Here is an 18,858-nt window from a genome sequence, read left to right as displayed (position 1 = left end):
TGTCCTCTGAAATGAGGAAATCAGACAGTCTTTGTCCTGAAAGAGATTCAGTGTGGCATGAATGCTCTTCTACGGAACATAACTACACAGAACATAAGCAAAATAAACAGCAGTTGCTAAGCACCAAATGAATGGTTCAGAAAAGACACACCATGGCATTTCAAAGGCAAGAGAAATCCTGGAGTTGCTGTGTGTCAATAACAGTGTGTTCTAAAGCAGTTAGAGAAAGTGCTGTTTGCATTTTAAACCATATTAATAGATTGTTTCACAAAATTAGGAGTAAGTCACTTAACTTTCTTAGATTATTGCTCTCCTAGAGAATAAATTGCATCGTTAACTGTGCTTCGTGGTTTTTACCCATGAAAGACATCATTACCTGCATGACTTGTTGAATTTTATGGTAGTACACAAAAATGCAAGCTCTGTTATTATATTTATTCTCCCATTTACCTAATGTGCAAGATGAAAGCATTTTTAGTATCAATAAATGTTTGACTATATTGATACTCCTTTTCAGACATGTTCACAATGTTCTGAGTATGAAATTATGGTTGGCTTATTGTTAAATTAGAGCCAATACAACAGAAACTATTATTCCCATATCTCCCTTTTATTTTATAATTGCTGAACTTTTATTAGGTATTAACAGTACATTAGATACTTTCTCCTAATAAAACAAATTATTACATATAAAATCCGTACTCTATTTTCCAGAATAAATTTTAAATGTGTTGTGACAGAAACCTCAAGGAGATTTGATTGCAAAAATCTTACATTGTATCCATCCTGGCAGCATGCACAGGACTCCAATTAAGGATGACTTTAAATGCTGATTATCACAATGAGCATTTGTGGTTTGATACATGTATTTGTTGGTTAAAAGGCTTTTTTTATGTTAAAGGTTTTCACTGAACTTTGCAATGATTAATATCTTCTTAGAAATTTCTTCTCTCTAGCAAATTTCAGAAAACTGCCTTGTTCTGTTATTTGGTCTATGGTCAGAAGCCTATGATAAAATCATTTCATTTAAAGATGTATTTTGTCATAGTGTAACTATAGTATATTGAATCTAATGAAGGGAGACATGAAAAAGAGAAATCGACACTACAGCACAGGACCTAGTTTTTAGAGTGAAACTTGAATGCTATAAAATTTAGATTGTGTAGCTGTGAAATGCGAACATTGATATATTTCAAATGTATTCTTTAAACGTGTTCCTTTTCTTATTTTAAGTTGATAGAGAGGGATATGGCCTTTTCAGTTTTGCATTCTAAAGCTTCAGCACCATTTTAGAAATGCGAAGGGGAAAGAAAAGAACTTGGCAGTCACTGATTGGGATATCGACGACTATTCAAGTTTTGTTACATCCTTTTTGCCCCTACATCAGCCCACATCTTTTAAATATGAATTAATAAGAGTTTGGGAAAGAGCCCCAGGTTAAAACTCTAATGATTACTTAAAGATCTTAAAATATGTTTAATCTTTTCTTGTGAATATGTCTTTGCAAAGTTATTCTCTTTTTTCTTCTTTTAAGTTGCTTTACTTTCCACGTGTTGGATTAGTAAAGAGCAGTTTTCAGACAGTCCCTGTCATGTAACTGAGCAACCTGGAAATCAGAGTTTCCACATTCTGAGTAATCAAACACTGCCTTTCAATGGTACCTTATTAACAAGGTAACAATTTTGGTTTGTGTTGTTCACACACTGAAAACGTTGTTTAAAATTGCCTGCACTTGGAAAGCCAGACAGGTCTCTAGTTACCAGTAGTGCCAAAGCTTCGGCCTTGAAAGAACAAAGACATTTCTGATGATACTCATGTACTGTTTTCTGAAGAAGTTTAAAAATGTTCTGCTAACCCCAGACAGAGATAATTTAAGATACTTTCATTTGGGAGGAATTGAAATAAGAATCACATCAGTACTGCTTTTTTTTTTTTTTTTTTTTTTTTTTTTTTCAACTGAGTCCTTACAGAGAATGCTAACTTGTCAATAAAAACTGATTATGTTTGGGGAATTGTACCATTTGTTTATCTAGCTATCTATATCTGGTATATAGAAATGATAGCACTCCCTCTCAATATGTGTAAGAATCATGTGGTGGTGTATTTTTTCCATTTGCTTTGATACCACTTTGGGTGGTGGTAAATAATCACTATGGTGCTCCTGACTCCTAAGTAAATTATATGATTTTTCACTTGTTTAAATAAACTGAAATTATATATTCTTTTCAAAATTATAGATTTTCTAAGAGCTGTTATTGTTTCAAGGTCCTCCAGAAGTTAAATTCTAAACTAATCCTTTGATTTCCTTTCAGGTCTTTTCCAATGGCCACCTGGGAAGTGAAGAATATGATGTCCCTCCCCGGCTTTCTCCTCCTCCTCCAGCTGCCACCCTTATCCCTAGCATCAAGTGAGTTTTATTGGATTTGGAGATCACTTGTCCATGCATAAAGATATGGTAAATAGTGGTTTTGAGGTTCTCAGTACAGAAAGTACATGGTGTATAGAAACGCACCAATAAAAATGATCCAGCCAGATTTAGAAACTAAAGTACCAGTAATCAAGATCTTTCCTGATTCTTTGCTGGTAACCACAGCATCTGTGACACTTACCTAAACTCTGAGATTACACATAGAGCCACAGGGAGAGCAAGCTAAGGCTTCCTACATCCAGGAAGACGTAGAGTAGCAAGCACACAAGCTCTCCTTTACAGTTTACCTCTCTTCCTCAGACGGGTCACGTTTATGCCAACTACCCTGTATGACATCATAAAATAATCTTTGGTTCCTCCAGTTTTCTCATTTCTCAAATCCATTCATCCACTAAGTCCTGCTGATTGTTCTTTGGACGTTTTTCATATTCAGCTGATCTTCCCCCTTGCCCTAGCTTCACCTCATAGCCAGACAACTGGAATACCTTTATATCTGATCATATGAGATGATCTCAGAATTAATATCAATGGATTTTAAAGCTAGAAAAGGAGTTAACCCGGGTGTCTCATTTGAAAAACAAGAGCACAGGAGGCACATCGGACAGTTAAGTGATATGTCTCCCCGAGTCAAACCGGGATAAAACAGTTCTGATTCCCATTTTCTTCCTCTTTATATTAAATCTGGCTGCCTGCCTTTCCTCCAATATATTTCATTCATGCAGCTGATTTAATTTAAATTCTGCTTTCCACTGATCACTTTCTTACTCAAAACCCAGCATTGTTTTTTCTTTCCTTCTAAATGGATTCTGTGCTCTTCTGCTAGCAGTTAGAGCCACAGAATTTTATTCAACTAAAATGTTGTTCAGTAACTCCGAATTCTTGCACACTAATCTTGTCTTGATTTTTTTCTGGCTTTGTGAGTTTTTTATGCTATTACCTCCTATACGTTACCTTTTCAGAATCTTTATTCTAAAAGTCCATGTTTCAGGCTCTATTTATCTTTATGAAAATTTCTGTGACTTCTTCAGTCAGAATAAGTAGTAAGACTGATTCTCATTCCTCTTCCAGAGTGTATTTTCTACATGCTTAATTATGTACTCTGCTCTACTGTGTTCTAATTTTAAAGTGCCTCTCCACATTAAAAGGATTACAAGGTTTTGTGGACAAAAACCTTGTATTCTCTGATTCTCCGATAACAGCATCCTGTTTTTGCTGTATAGTGAGTACACCGAGAATACCTGGTTGCTTGGTTGATTGTCTTTAATTTTATCTGCTTAAGATCCTCATTTCCGATTGAAAGTCTTAGAGCTTCTTCACTCCTTCCTCTTCTGGTCACTGGGCTCCCACTATACATGTGAATACAGAAGAAGGATAAGCCAGATCTCAGCTCCCAAGAAATTTACAATCTACTTTAGAAAATAAAATTAACATACATGAAACCACTAGAGAATATTATGCACTGAATTGTATGGTTCTAACTTGTTAGTTTTTGTATAAGCTTGGAGGAGAGGCTGTTACAGACTTTGTAAGTCAAGGATATTTCATAGAGAGGGTAGAAATTTCCTGAGTCACAAAGGATGGGCACAATTGGAAAAGATAGTATACTAGAAAAAGCAAGAGTGTGAAATTTCATCATTCAAGGAACGGTGGAAAGCTAAGCTAATTGGACCATTCTCTAGTGGGAACTTTTCTTGGAACTGCCAGATATGTAGCAGACATAGAAGTTGGAAGCAAATACACATATTCTGTGTAGTAGACTCGAAATCAGTAAGAAAATATGATATTGTAGCCCCAAATGAACTCTGGATATATGTATATGTAATAAAACATCTAAGCTCAATTACCTTTGATAATTCAGAGAATATTAGAAAATGAAATCTTCACATTCTGTTTATTAAATTCATATTGACAAGGAGGATAAGAGGCAGAGTTGCTGTTTGCTTCATTTGTATTTCATATTAAGTAGCTATTTCTTCTATAAATAGAGAATAACAAATTCATAGTAAAATGTATTTTATCGATAGTTTTCTAATATTTCAGTTTGTAAGTGCATGTGGGTATACTTTCTCTCCATTTACTCTTATTTTTTTCCCCCAGAAACAATGCAATTGCTTTACTTAACCAGAGAAATATTTTAGCAATGCGTGCTTAACAGCAAGTTAGTTTTCTATTTTACTGTTAACCATGGTTAACAGCCAAGTGTTGGCTTTTAATGGCACATTTATCTGTCCAGTTTATTTCTGAATCTGACAATATAGGTAGCAGTTGTTCGTTGTAGAAAATATGCAAAGTACATAAAAGAAAGAAAAACATTAAAGACATAAATACAGGCATATATATACTCCAAATGTCAATGCCAAGAGTTTTAATGTTCTGACATTTTTTCTTTGTACACCTTTTTTTACGTGATTTAAATATATTGTAGAGATAATTTCATGCCCTCCTTTGTCCCTTAATATTTTAATAGGTATTTTTCTTAATCATTTATGCACTGTATTTATTATGAAACCAGCATGGAATTCTGAAGTCAACATGAAAATAAAATCAGACTTGGTCGCTGACCTGACTCCAACATTAAGTATTTATCTGGCTTTGAACAAAGTAACTTCTCTGGGCCTCAGTTTCTCCATCTGATAATTGAGGGGATCTGTTTATCTTAAATGATCTCAGAAATCCTTTTGAGCTTCAACTTTTTAGATTCTACGCAATCTTTTTTAAGGAGTACTCATCTATAATGTTAATTATTTATGAAATATTTGGCAACTTGAATGTTCATTTATAGTTGGCTGGTTTCATCCCATTGCTGAAGTCAGTATGAGCTGGATTACTGCCCCGGTTCTTTTTATTCATTTGGTTTTTGTTTTTTATGTTTTGTCTCCTTTGGCCTCATTAGAGTATATAACCAGAGTACAATGAGTATAGACCCTCAGCCCTGGAGGGGCACAGAACAGAGGTCTTAGCAAAACGTCACTCACTGAAAGAGGGATGTTGATGTTCAAGTACCTGTTTGCATGTTAGACTCTTAGTGCATGTTTCAAAATCAGGCCAAACAGAATTACAAATTATTACCTAACATAGGCTTCTGCAGTTCTCACAAATGTTGAAAACCCCAATGTTAGATTCAGTAATGTCAAAGCTAGCATTTACCTTTAAATGTATGTCCTGTTGTTATAAGTATTAACTAAAGTATACATGTTAAATTATTTGATATTGTTGCTCTGATTTCCATTTACTTGTAAGAGGCTACTCTGTGATAGTATTTATACAAAACTATAACTTTGCAATTATGTGACTTTTAGTATGTAATTCGTCTTGAGACCTAGAATATAGAATTTGTTTTTAAAAAATACACCATTGTAAAAGTAAGCTAAAACTGTACTAATGTATATAGATTTACCTTTTTTTTCTGAAATTGTTTTTCTAAATGGTTTCTATTTAATATTGACATTTAGCTATAAATATAAATTTTTAAATAAAAGCTTGAAACAAGTAATTATTATTTTTTAGGAGCAGAATGAAAAAAATACTGTGTGGATTATTTTTACTTTGTAGTGTAAATTTTTACTACATTATATTCATGTGGAAATAATTTGATCTTTGTAAATTAAATTAAATGAAACCCTAAACAGTTAAAAATATTTATTTTACTTGACACAAGATATTGGCAAATAAGCAAAGGAATTATTGCAAGTAATAATGGAGTAATTACTTCCAGGTAAGATAATGTTCTGGAAAGCTGAGGAATGTCGGGTTTTTTTTTTTTTTAGAAATTTTTTTGTGTCTTGTCATTAAGAAATGAACCTTTTGTACTTTTGACATATTAATTTTAAGCTTTCAAATACCTGTGAACCAATTACTTGGTTCATATTTTTGTAAAAAGGGGTTTTTGTTGTTGGAAGTGGTGGTGTTGATCATTGTTATATATATTTTTCTAAACAGATAAGGTGCTAATATTTCAGGTTCAGTGAATAGAGAATCCAGATTTTGCCCAAACGTCCTATTTTCATTCAGTTGCGTGTACTGCCTGGAGATTCAGCATGAACAAGATAAAATCCCATCCTCATTGGAATTTGTGGCTCACTTTAGGGAGAACAGAAAGTGAACAGATAACTAGCTTGTATGTTGTCAGGTGGTAGTAAGCGCTGGGAGGGAAAATAAAGCAGGAAAGGGGGTAAATAGTGATAGATGAGGTCATCAGGAAAGGTAATATTTGAACAGAAACCTGAAAGAAGGAAGGGAGCAAGCCATGGGGTTATCGGGTGAAGAGCATGAAATCTGGACAGAACTCAGGTGCCCAACAGTGAGGCAGGTGAATCCCTTGGGCATGTCCAAAGAACAGCAAGAAGGGAAGGTGGCTGGAGCTGACTAAGGTGCGCAGGGCTAAGTCCTGTGCTGACTTTAAAGCCGTGATAAGAACTTTGCTTAGTTTTAGGAGCCACGGGAAGGTTTTGATGAGCGTTATGACGTGATGCTGGTTTGTGTTTTTAAAGAGTTTCACTGACTGCTCTGTGGAGAACTGTCGTTAGGGCAGCAGAAGTGGCAGCAGGGAGGCCCGTGGAGAGTGGGTCGTCTGACGTGGTAGGCCGGTAAGAGGCAGTCAGGGCTGTGACTGGAGTTACCTGGTCAGCTTTGAGTTGCATTTTGGTTCAACAGTACCTGATAATAAATTGGGTGTCTGTGACGTATGGCAATCAAGGATGACCCTTACATAGGTTTTTGGCTAAAGGAACAGGGTAAATGGTTGATGCCATTTACCAAAGTGTGGGAGATTGGAGAAGCAGCAGGTGTGGGCAGGGGACAGAGGTGGTGAAGGTAAGACTTACGGATCTGTTGAGTTTGGGATGCGTATTACACGCACACATCCAAATAGAGGGGTTGAGGGGACGGTCGGACATGCCGTCTGAGCTTTAAACTTTATGTTGTATTGAGGTAATTATTTCACTAGGTACTATCTACAGCTGGTAGATTCATTTCCACATGCCCAGTGCTCAAATTTAATACATTCGTTATATTCTTAGACATATGAATGTAATTCTGTGAGATTTTTAGCAATATAGGAACTTATATTAAAATATTACCTTGAAGAAGACTATCCATTTGCCCCTAAAATGTTGATATTGTAGAAAACATATTTAGAACATTTCTGTGTAGTAAAATTTTAGTAAACATTATCTGGTATTGGTTATTATCATAATCTCTCTTTAAATGCCAAATTGCTGGGGAAAATAAACTAGACATGTGGATTTGTGAATGCATCTTCAACTACTGCCACCTTCCAGTGAGAGTTATCTAAGAGGTCCACACCTCCAAACAGCATCAGCATCTGTGCATGTGGGCATGTGAGTTGCTTGTCTATAAATAGTGGCCGGAATGGTCCATAGATAGATGAATGTAAAACTGTGAAGCTAGACCAGTTTGACTGAAATGATGGACAAACTCATGGTAGAGGGGAAAGTTTTTGTTTGTTTTGTTTTGCTTTGTTTTTAACTAGAAAGCAAAATGACAGAGAAAGGAGAGAAAAAATTACTAAGCCACAGGAGCTATTAAAACAAATATCAAATTGTAATTTAAAAAAACTTAAGGGCAATGAGCTTGATGCAAATTTTCATCATGTATATGGTGCCTACCTGGCTTCATTACCTGTGCTCACTGTCAAAAGATCAGGAGAACATGTTTGGTTACTGTTCACCTGAGGATTTGTGTAGACAGTATATACTTCAGTTTTACATTAATCCTGTTTGTGTTCAATGATAAGAAATTAGTATCGTTGATTTAAATATAAGAAAAAATGGTAACCAACTTTTTTAATGGAAGATAAAGCTGCAGTTAAGAGCTACTCTATTTTCTTAACTCTAGTTAGTGAACATTGTTGCTCTTTTATTAGTTTTTCACCAGCTTTCACTCTAGGACCTTAAAATCTTTTTAAGACTTGCCAAGATGATGCACTATTTTTGTTTGTTTGTTTGTTTGTTTGTTTGACCTTGGGTAGATGGAAAGGTGCGCTGTTATCGAAGATGGCAGTCTCCTATAAAGAACGGTTGAGAGGACATGTAGGGGATGATGTGGAAGGGGTCCTTCAGTTTGTTCACTGTGATCGCTGTGGCATTCTTCTCTCATTGATGTATCTTGTAGAAACGATGTGCATTTGGTTTGACCTACTGATATGACTTAGTATTTGAAACTCAGACTTAATTTATAAATCAATGAAATTATGCAGAAAAAAATAAAATTTTGTCCAAATCTCCTGCAAAGCAGCTTTGACCATCCTCACACAGGTTTTCTAGCATTCTGTGGTGAATCCCTAAAATCTACTTGTTGACACATTGTTGAAAAGAATTGAGGGCTACAAGTGTATCATTTTAAACTAGTCTCAAAAGAAAGAGCAGTAAAGTGTGGAAAGAGTACAAAATAAATATTATGGACATTATTTTTCTCCATTATTTTAGTATTATAACTTCTGAATTCAGATAGAATTGTAATCCCCCTCTCATCTTTTGTGGGAAAATGACATTTGGAGGATGGCTATAATCTGGGTGAGGGAATGCCACTAATTCCACTAATCTTTCATTTTCTCTGGCTGAAAGCTCTGATGAGAACTGATATTAACATTAATCTCAGTAGTTTGACAAATCTGGTACCTGTAATTTACCATAAAACTGATCTATGATCACAAATAATTAGGTAGCCTTCAACAGAAATGTAAGCCATTAGATTCTACTTAAATATACAATCTAAATTATATTTCTTATACTCTCTTTTTTGTCATATTAGAGGCGTAATCTACCATATAGTCTCCATTTTTCCATGAACATTTTGATCCATTGATAGAAAGTGTGTAGGGTTAAAATGAGATTTTCTTTTCGTGTTAAATGAGGGCATCTTCCCCTGTTCTACCACGTTTAAGCATTGCTTATGTTTCTGTTAACATTTCTCTGTAGGCTCAAATAGAATTAAGTAAGTGATTTGAAGGCCACTAAGAATATTAAGCATATTTGTTTGTGAAAGATGCTTATCTGCAATATCTTAAATGAGTTAAAATCAATTTTTAATCTTAAAATGAAATTTTTCCAGTTGTTAAAGCATAATTTATATACAGCAAAATTCACTCTGTTTCACACACAGGCACAGTTTTGTGAATTTTGACAAATGAATAGTCATGTAATCACCACCACAATCAAGATACAGAAGAATTCCATCACTCTGAACTCCCCTCGCCTTGTGTCAGTTTCCCCCCTCACCCCAAACCCTGAAAATTACCAATCTGATTCATGTCCATATAGCTTTGCTTCTTCTAGAAGGTTATATAAATAGAATCATATAGTATGTAGCCTTTTGAGACTGGCTTCTTTCTACTTAGTATAATGTATTTGAGATGCATCCATGTTGCCAAGTAGATCAATAATTTGTTTCTTTGCATTGGTCAGAGTAGATGTTCTATTGTACAACACACCATGGATTTTTTAGTCTATGCCTCCACTGAGGGACATTTGGATTGTTTCCAGTTGTTGGCAGTTACAAATAATGCCAATTCAAATATCGTGAAGTCATGACTGTTCAACATGTATCGGAAAATTAGATTCTCAAGAAAAGTATTAGTTTCCTCAACATCTATCTTCTTGATTTCTAAAGCAGACCCCAAAAAGTGTTAGAAATGAATATTGGGGGGCCAGCCCGGTAGCACAGTGGTTAAGTGCGCGCGCTCTGCTTCAGCAGCCCGGGGTTTGCCAGTTTGGATCCCAGGCACACACCGACGCACCGCTTGTTAAGCCATGCTGTGGCGGTGTCCCATATAAAGTAGAGGAAGATGGGCACGGATGTTAGCCCGGGCCAGTCTTCCTCAGCAAAAAGAGGAGGATTGGCATCAGGTGTTAACTCAGGGCTGATCTTCCTCACAAAAAAAAAGAAATGAATATTGGTCCTGAATAAGTTATTTTAAAAATGTAACTTAAAATTTGTTTCTCCAATTTAAAAACGTCAGTGAAAATGCTTATAATTAAAGCTTATATTAATATAAGCTAATAATATACCACAATAAAAAAACCTAATAATATACCACACTGACTTTTCTTGATATCATGAAAGAACCATGAAAATCAGTATGTACATTATAAAGCTCACTCTGATGTACTGAGGAAATGACTTGTGTGTGGCACGTGTGCAACCATCATCTCAAATAGAGCTATGGTTTGTTTTACCACTTCTCTGGGCTATCATTTCTGTGATTTAGGTGTTTTCTAACCAAATTTTAGGTATTAGGTTAGGATTGGGATAGTTAATACAAGAAATATAGACTAATATCTATGGCAGGCTCTGAAAATTTGGTTTTAATAAAAGATATTTTTTAAAACCTTGCCTTCACATATTAAAGAAAAATTTTTGCATGTAGAAAGCAAAATAATATATCACATTTAAAATGCTTTTCTAGATTATGAAAGGATCCTAAAAATGATTTTTCTCTTTTCCTTAACAGCTTGATCATGTATTTCTCTAATAACCACTCATTATTTTTGTCTGAAAGCTTGTGAGTGCTCCCTTGGACACACACCGTGCCAGGCCTGTGTTGACTCCGGGTCTCCCCTTAAGCATTTTGCAACTCATCGTGTTTTTTATACACGATGTCAGTGAATGAACATACACTAAATGTACATAGTATAAAAGATTAAAGTTGAAAGAAAATTACTGTTTTGTGGGGCAGTGTCACAGGAGGTTCATATATAAACAATAAAGATGGATATCTCTACTTTGCTTTTTTTTCTGGAAAAGTTGATGGACTAATTGAGGTATCAGAAATTGCTCAAATGAAGGAAAGAAAAGGACTTGGCAAGGGTGATGTTTGAGGTATAAGTTATATAGGTAAAGCCAGTGGAATGTGCAGAAGGTGACCCCTCTGATTGTATGCCTCTCGCACCAGGAATAGGGGTGTATACTGTAGAGGAATGGTTCAGTGAGCCGTCAGTTTCGAAATTTAAAAACCACTAATTAAGAACAGCATTAGAAATATATTCATGGTTTGTTTCAAGTGTGCATGTGCAGAAAATGGATGTATTTCTCACTGAAGGCTCAAATAACTAACACACAGTGAATTTAACAAGAGGTGTAGAGGTCACGGGGAGGATGGCTGAGCATCTTTGAGGGTGTATGTCCTTGTGCATTACCAGTGTATTAACTCAGGAATAACAGCCACAATGCAGAACACTCTGTGCATGGATGATCATAACAGAAAGGGAGTGAAGTCATGGGTGTAAATGGTAGGATGGTTTACTTGGCAGTTTTAACTTGGAACCAGCCAAATACAGTTTGCTCTATTTTATTCCTCTGGTATCCTAAAAATTTCCCATAAGCTAAATCAATGCCTGAAAATTTTCCCATGCCCCAGAAGTTAGGTATTTTCTCCACTGCCAAAAGTAAACATACATGATAGCTAATGAAAATTCTTAAACTAATTGTTTTACCACTTATTAGGTTGCAAGTAAAATTAAACCTACTTTTTCAATGAGTTTGTGAAGAGAAAAAATCCCCCATGTACTTAGGAATATTTACATGAATTGAGATTTCTTTTTTGGTAATTTATTTACAACTTTTTAATCTTATTTGTACCCTCCTCTTCTTTTATTTTTTATTAAGACTTTATTTTTTTAGAGCAGTTTTAGATTCACAGCAAAACTGAAGAGAAGGTACAGAGATTTCTCATATACTCTCTGTCCCCACACATGTGTAGCCTCCCCCGTTAATCAGCATCCTCCACCATAGTGGTACATTTGTTAAAAGTGATGCATCTACATTGACACATAATTATCCAAAATCCATAGGTTATATTCCAATTTTTTTACGATAGAAACTACTTTTATTTTTCCCTTCAGAACTGGATAAAATCAATTTTTGTATAAAAATTTATGTAATAATAAAATGCACTGGAATGATATTCTAAGTTGGCTTATTTTTAATCTAAGTAGAATATTATACTGATAGAAGAAGTTTGCATTAAAAAATATAATGAAAAATAAAATCTGACTCTTTAGAAGTTTATTCAAATGATGATAAATGGGATATCTAAGCTTTTCTTTCAGATTTAAATACAAATGCCACTTGAAAACTTTTTTCATTTCTAGATATAATTCACTAAAATCCATTTAAGCTAATAATCTATGACTCACAAGTTTTAGCAGCAAGCCCTTATTATTCCATAAAGTATTAGATGGGCTTTGCTTTTCACTTCCTTCAGAAATACTCCGTCCTTTGATTTGCAGCAAAGCAAAAGAGTAGGGGGAAATTACCCAGATAAAATTCTTTATCATTGAAGAGAAAATATAGAATCAGCCACAGCAGATGTGGTTTCAAAAATTGTCCATACTTGTCTCGTAATGCAGTACTTCTTTGGAAACTCTCCAATCTTTGGAAGTAACCTGCATCAGGCAGGTAGTAGAACATTCCTGACATTGACGTGGTTGTTGAATGTTTGCTCAGTAAGTCTTTTTCTTTTATACAGTACATGCTTGAATTGCCTAGGAAAAAAGATTCATTATGAATGAAAGTATGTTAGGCATAGAAAGTATGCGTATTTTTCTCATTTTCTAGTAGAACCCATTCTAGAGTTAGCTAAATTGATGTCCATGTTTATAAGAATCTGTGGAAAGGTAATGTTTGAAATTCTTGCTCTAATCCCCATCAGATCACCATCTTGCAGTCCTCGTGCTCACGGCCTTCGTGTGGAATGCACATCTTCCAAGGCCACACCATAGTAGGTGTAACCCTTAGGTTATTAATAAGGTTATGAGCTTGTGCTCTGGGCAGTGATGGTGGACTTTCTGTCACCACGTCACTGCTTTCATCTCACCGTAAACTGTGGTTTGGATTCCGAGGTCGCTCAAACAAACAAGAGTTCAACAACTGATATTGAAAAAGTCTTCAAAGACAGGTAAAAATACACTTTTGATAAATCTTAGGAGAGATTTTTCTTTCATCTCTGAACTTCCTAGAGACTCAGATATGTAGTTGAAACTTGAAAACCTTTCAGTTTTCTCAAAAGGTCTTCTTGTAATGGGCACAAAGAAAAGCTCTTAAATGTGTTTTCATTCTAACTAGTGAGAAGAAATCAAAATGAAAAGTTATTTCAGTCTTGATGGCTCATAGACCAAAGGCCTCTTGCTCCCTCTACAGAAAGTGCTTCAAAATTGCAGTCACAAAGATTTTTTTTTTAATTTTTTAATGAAACAGATTTATCATGAGGTTCATGATGATTAACAAAAAAGCTTTGGATCCATGTGTTTCTCCAGGGTCTTGCAGGCTGGTTGGTTGTCCTCAAGTTGGTCAGGGCAAGTTTCTGCATTTCTACTATGGTGTTTTTCACTGGCCTCAGCAAGGGTTAGGTTCAACTCAGTAGTAACAACTGTGAAAACAGTAGGATTTGTTTGCTTGTTTGTTTGTCTTTGTCTTATTTTGTTTATTTACTCTCATGGATTAGTAAAATGCTTGAAAATTTCTTTCAGTATTACTTGATTGTTTTACTCCTTTTCATTCTTTTTTCTTTAGCCAGGGAATTTAAGCCATAAAAATAATATACTCTACCTTAAAGACTCAAGTTCTCTTATTATCTTCTAATTGTTCCAGTCATTTTTAGTTCTTAGTTGTTGTTGGAAAAAAAATTAACAAGTTTAATTGTAACTTCACAGGAGAAAGGATCGGTTCATTTAATTAAACTGGATTTTTTTTCTAACTATAGGTAATATTCACAAGAGACTGAGAGTTTGACTTTTCTATAAAGACCTCATTGTTATATAAAACTAGCATGCAGATATATATATATGTATATATATTTATCATCCTAATTTACCCATTTAAGTTAGATTGGAACAAAATGTTACTATTTTAATAGCTTTGGTTTGAATAATTTTATGCATTCTCTTACAGCTCCAAGATCTTTTAATTTTTTCAACAGGTTACTAGTTTTTCTTACTGTGCCATTTAAAATTATAAGTATGAAATTCTTTTATTCCATCAATAGAGTCTTCACAAAAGATTGAAAATCCTTTTCATTTGTATTTAGTCTAAAAATAGCCCTCCTGATGTTAGCCTGTAATTGAAAAATGAACACAAGTGACAAAGTAGCTTCTTTGATTGGATTATGTGACATCAGACTTGCCTGTTTTAAATTATAATGCTTAAACTAGACTGGATTTGTTTTTTTGTCTGGTAGGTGTACTGGTCCATTAGCAAATTCCCTTTCAGAGAAAACAAGAGACACAGTAGAAGAAGAAGATGATGAATACAAGATTCCTTCATCCCACCCCGTTTCTCTGAACCCACAACCATCTCATTGTCATAACGTAAAACCTCCTCTTAGGTAAGAAAATGGGCAGCTTTTTATCACCTCACATCTGCATAAGCATTATCATTTGTGGTGATTGTTTTTAGCAATTGAATCACATCTATTTAGTTAAAAATCCTTGATTTCTTGCTCAAAGCCTCCTCTTCCTGTATACTCTTTTCTGCATTACTTTCAGAGAAAACTACAAGATGCATATTTTTCATTAATCAGAAAGTCATTTGACTAAATTAGTTGACTAGTAAGTCTGATGGAACATTTTGTGGCCCTTCTCCCCCCCCAAAAACAAGTATACACTAATAAAAGTGTGCTCTAGGTTACATGGACTGATGATTGATTCATGAATTTTCAATAAGCTATTTTCAATGCATTTTATCAATTCTAAACACATATCCCATGAAAAAAAAATTAGTCCTTAGAAACCAAGGTATTATGCCAACCTTCCTTAGATTTTTCTTCGTGATGTAAAGACTAGTATAATTTATATTCATTTCCCTTCTTGGTATGCTACCTCCTCCTATTCAGATCTTGAAGAAGTAAAAAGAAAAACCAAAAATTGTGTCTCTTAACTGTTTCTTGTCAGGTACTATTTTACTCTTCCTTGGATCAGATAAGAATGTGAGGAATAGTGTTTTCTTTTCTTTTCTTCCTGTCAGTTGTTTATTCTCACTATCATGGACACATCCTTGGTCTTTGAAGTGGCAGCCCGATTGAGGTATTATATAAGACTTATTAAAAGTGGGTGGTGTGTATTGAAATATTAGTTTGTCTTTAAGTAGAAGGATGATTCTGCATTTATATAATTGAATTAGTAAACTGTAATCTCATATTTTTCTGTTTATTTTTTATCTGACATATATGAAGTACTCAGTAAGTCAAATCTCAGTTTCAGAACTTTCTGAGCTCCTGTTTCGTTTGTATAATACCATCACTGGAGCTATGCTAGGCACGTAGAATAGTGCTCAACTACGGCTGGGGGCCTGGCCTTCCTGCCTCCCAGCGTCTCTTGATTGACTGAGGGATAGGAGAGCCATTGAGCATTTCAGTCATCTATGTCATCTCTACTTAGTGTGCCATTTCCTTTTCAGATCAAGTCTGTCAACGGAAAGCATTTTATGAGTGGAATGTTCTTTTCAGATGAAAAATCTAAAAAATATTTTAATGCCTTTCTTCGAGTATCAAAGTGAGGTAGAAAATGCAATACTAGGAAAAGAGAAGCAAATCTTTATTTTAACCAGAGATCTGTCTTAATCAGTGATCTTGGTTAGAATTATCAACACTCTGCAGAATTAGTAACCAGGATTATTAACACTCTGCAGGCCAGGGCTTCATATGTCAAAGCAAGAATCAAAGCATTTCTTGCTAGTTGCTGATGTTTAAGACATTTGTTGATAAAATGGTATCATTGAGAAGACAAGAAATAACTGAGAGGCAGTTTGTTATATCAGAAGAACCAAATGCCTACTACTCTTATTAGAGAAAAAAGTTATTCCATTACATCAAATATAAATTGTTACAACTTTAGTTCCTTTGGCTCTTATAAATGTGTAGTAATTTTTAAAAACTGAAATAAGATGGGCTTTTTGTTCTCCTTGGGAATCTCATTTTTTTCATTGCTGGAGAAGTGAGAGGTATAATTTTAATACTTTAAATTTTAATTGTCATATCATACTGGATGAGATTTTTGGTGGCATGCCTCCCAAATCCTGAAAATAAATTTGAATTATGACCACCATTACCATCTTTCTACTGTTACAGAGAAGTAATAAATGTTGATAATCCCTAAACTTAATTGGAGTGAATTTTTTATCTAATTTGTTCTTGAAAGCTGATGGATGAAGTATCTTCTTATGTCTTCTACAGAGAACTCTCTAAGGTTAAACACTTCCTTTCCTGCTGTTTTGTTTTTCCTTTGGAATATCAGAAGTAAATTGTCAATATGTGGAAAAGTTAAACAGTAGATGAATAATTCAATTCAGTTTCGGTAAAAATCTATCAGTATTATGAAAATTCAGTACATGATAACTCTTTTTAAATGAACCATATCTGGCCTCTTAAAGAGATGTGGCCACCAGAGAGAATGGAAATGAATTTCAGATGAAGCACTCTTGCAATAACTATTCAAATATCCACTATCTCCTCCATTATGTCTGTACTTTTATTTTGCCCCAAGAAGTCAGAGTAAATCAGAGAAAAGTAAAATATAAACTCTGCTTTCTATAGCTCTTTGTGAGCAGAATAACTTGGCGAGCAGAGTTCATTGTTATACAGTTATATTCTGAAGACAAAATATGCTCTGTATCTTTTCTTCCTGCTGCTCTCTTCCCATGCCCCAGTTTTGTTCATTGTAGTTCATAGTGTGATTCCAAAGGATTAATACCAACAACAAAAATACTTTTGGTGAGTATTATTCTTTACAGACACCAGATTAAAATATGTGTCGTGTACGCAAGGCCTTCGCTAAAGTCATTTCTCTACAGTTGTCAGAAGTGCCAGAGTTTTGTTTATGGCAGCAGTGAAATTATACCTAGACTCTAGGTCTGTGAATATGCCCGTCAGAATTTTAATGAATTACTGAACGTTTAATGATTCTCCTTCTTCGATGGGCTCTAGATTATTATAAGGAAAGCTTAAATTACAGAAATAAAAATGTAATGTTAAATACAAATAAAAAGTCATTGGGACTGTTATGTATTTTTTGCTTTCATTTTTTTCTTCAAAAACTTGACAAATTATTAGTGAACTCTTCCAAAACGATATGTGAATTTCACAGATGTATTTAGGATATCAACAATTTTTGTGGCCCTTGGAATTTTTGGTTTCACTTAAAAAAAAAAAAAAAAAAGAGACTCTTTGTCTTCCATGGGATATTTACTTCTGTAAAAGTATTTGAGTAAGAGTATCTAGATAACATTACTTGTACTTTTTCCAGAAAAGGAAATTAATTATATTTATTTTCAAACTTTATTGTATGAGCAGGGTAGCTAGTTCCCATCACCCCCGCATGACTTTTAAATGAATAATTTAATTCATTATTATGATTGTTCTCCTTTGATCTCTGCTTTAGGTCTTGTGACGATGGTCATTGTGTATTGAATGGGACACATGGTACATCGTCAGAGATGAAGAAATCAAACATCCCTGAGTTAGGCATGTATTTAAAGGGTGGGTATACAACACATGTCTTTGTGTTCTACTTCTTAGTGGTCAGAATTTAAAGGCAAAATTGCATGCCAGTGTTGTACTGAAACTACATTAAGATTTTGTGTTATCCTCTAGGAGATGTTTTTGAGTCAGCCTCTGATCCAGTGCCATTGCCACCTGCCAGGCCTCCAACTCGGGACAATCCCAAGCATGGTTCTTCACTCAACAGGACGCCCTCTGATTATGATCTTCTCATCCCTCCATTAGGTTGAAACTTTTACAAAATTTTCAAACAAGCCACCCTGCCTCTGCTTTCAGTTAATATCTGAATTATCAGAATTCAGATTTCAGTTTAATGCAGACCCACGAGGTTGTGAATTTGTCTGAATTAGAGTGGATTCTCCGGGTGATGGTGGCTCTCAAGTTTATGTGCCCATTATTCCATTTAGATGATTGAAGCAATGGCGTAAATAGCTGGCCATTGGTCAGGGTTTTATCAAGTCGTATTCTTCATGTACTAAACGCAGCTAAAAAAACCTGTGGGAGCATTGTTCATTCTCCCAGGTGCTTGTGTTCTAGTAGATTCATCTGTGTTCCTCTGAGATTTTAAGTACAATTCTTAATGAATGTGTACTTACTTTTCTTTCAGCATAAAATGACCCAGTTCCACTTAGCTAATTACATTATGGAAAATTATATATTTTATTGTAGAGAGCTGAGAATAAATTCTGTCTTATAATCATTACGACTACAACACATCCAAAGCATCTCAATTTCTTTGTTTCAAATTTTAATATGAAGAAGTACAGTAGTGTGTGTTTGTGTGTTTACACGTGTGAAGGTATACACAGGTGTGTGTGTGTGTTTTTGTGTTTACACGTGTGAAGGTACACAGAGGTGTGTATGTGTGTTAAAGTTGGCTCGTGCTGGTGTCTGTTTATTTCATTAATTTTAAATAGGAAGC

At 34.7% G+C, this 18,858-nt stretch overlaps 1 protein-coding gene across 4 annotated transcripts in view; it reads left to right on the top strand.

Annotated features, from left to right (window-relative positions):
- Positions 1 to 18,858, top strand: part of CBLB (Cbl proto-oncogene B) — a 199,431-nt gene that overhangs the window by 156,257 nt on the left and 24,316 nt on the right. For 2 of the 4 annotated variants that reach the window (XM_058555729.1, XM_058555731.1), the window contains exons 13-16: positions 2,313 to 2,407; positions 14,622 to 14,768; positions 17,818 to 17,915; positions 18,030 to 18,161. In XM_058555729.1, the coding sequence (XP_058411712.1) occupies positions 2,313 to 2,407; positions 14,622 to 14,768; positions 17,818 to 17,915; positions 18,030 to 18,161 (472 nt within the window). The remainder of the gene's footprint in view (positions 1 to 2,312; positions 2,408 to 14,621; positions 14,769 to 17,817; positions 17,916 to 18,029; positions 18,162 to 18,858) is intronic. The other 2 variants (XM_058555730.1, XM_058555732.1) reach the window with 1 other exon arrangement.

Source organism: Diceros bicornis, chromosome 15 (genome assembly GCF_020826845.1).
Source record: "Diceros bicornis minor isolate mBicDic1 chromosome 15, mDicBic1.mat.cur, whole genome shotgun sequence".
In the NCBI taxonomy this organism is placed as follows: domain Eukaryota; kingdom Metazoa; phylum Chordata; class Mammalia; order Perissodactyla; family Rhinocerotidae; genus Diceros; species Diceros bicornis.
Note: the sequence above shows the minus strand (reverse complement) of the source record. Positions and strands in the feature narration are given on the sequence as shown.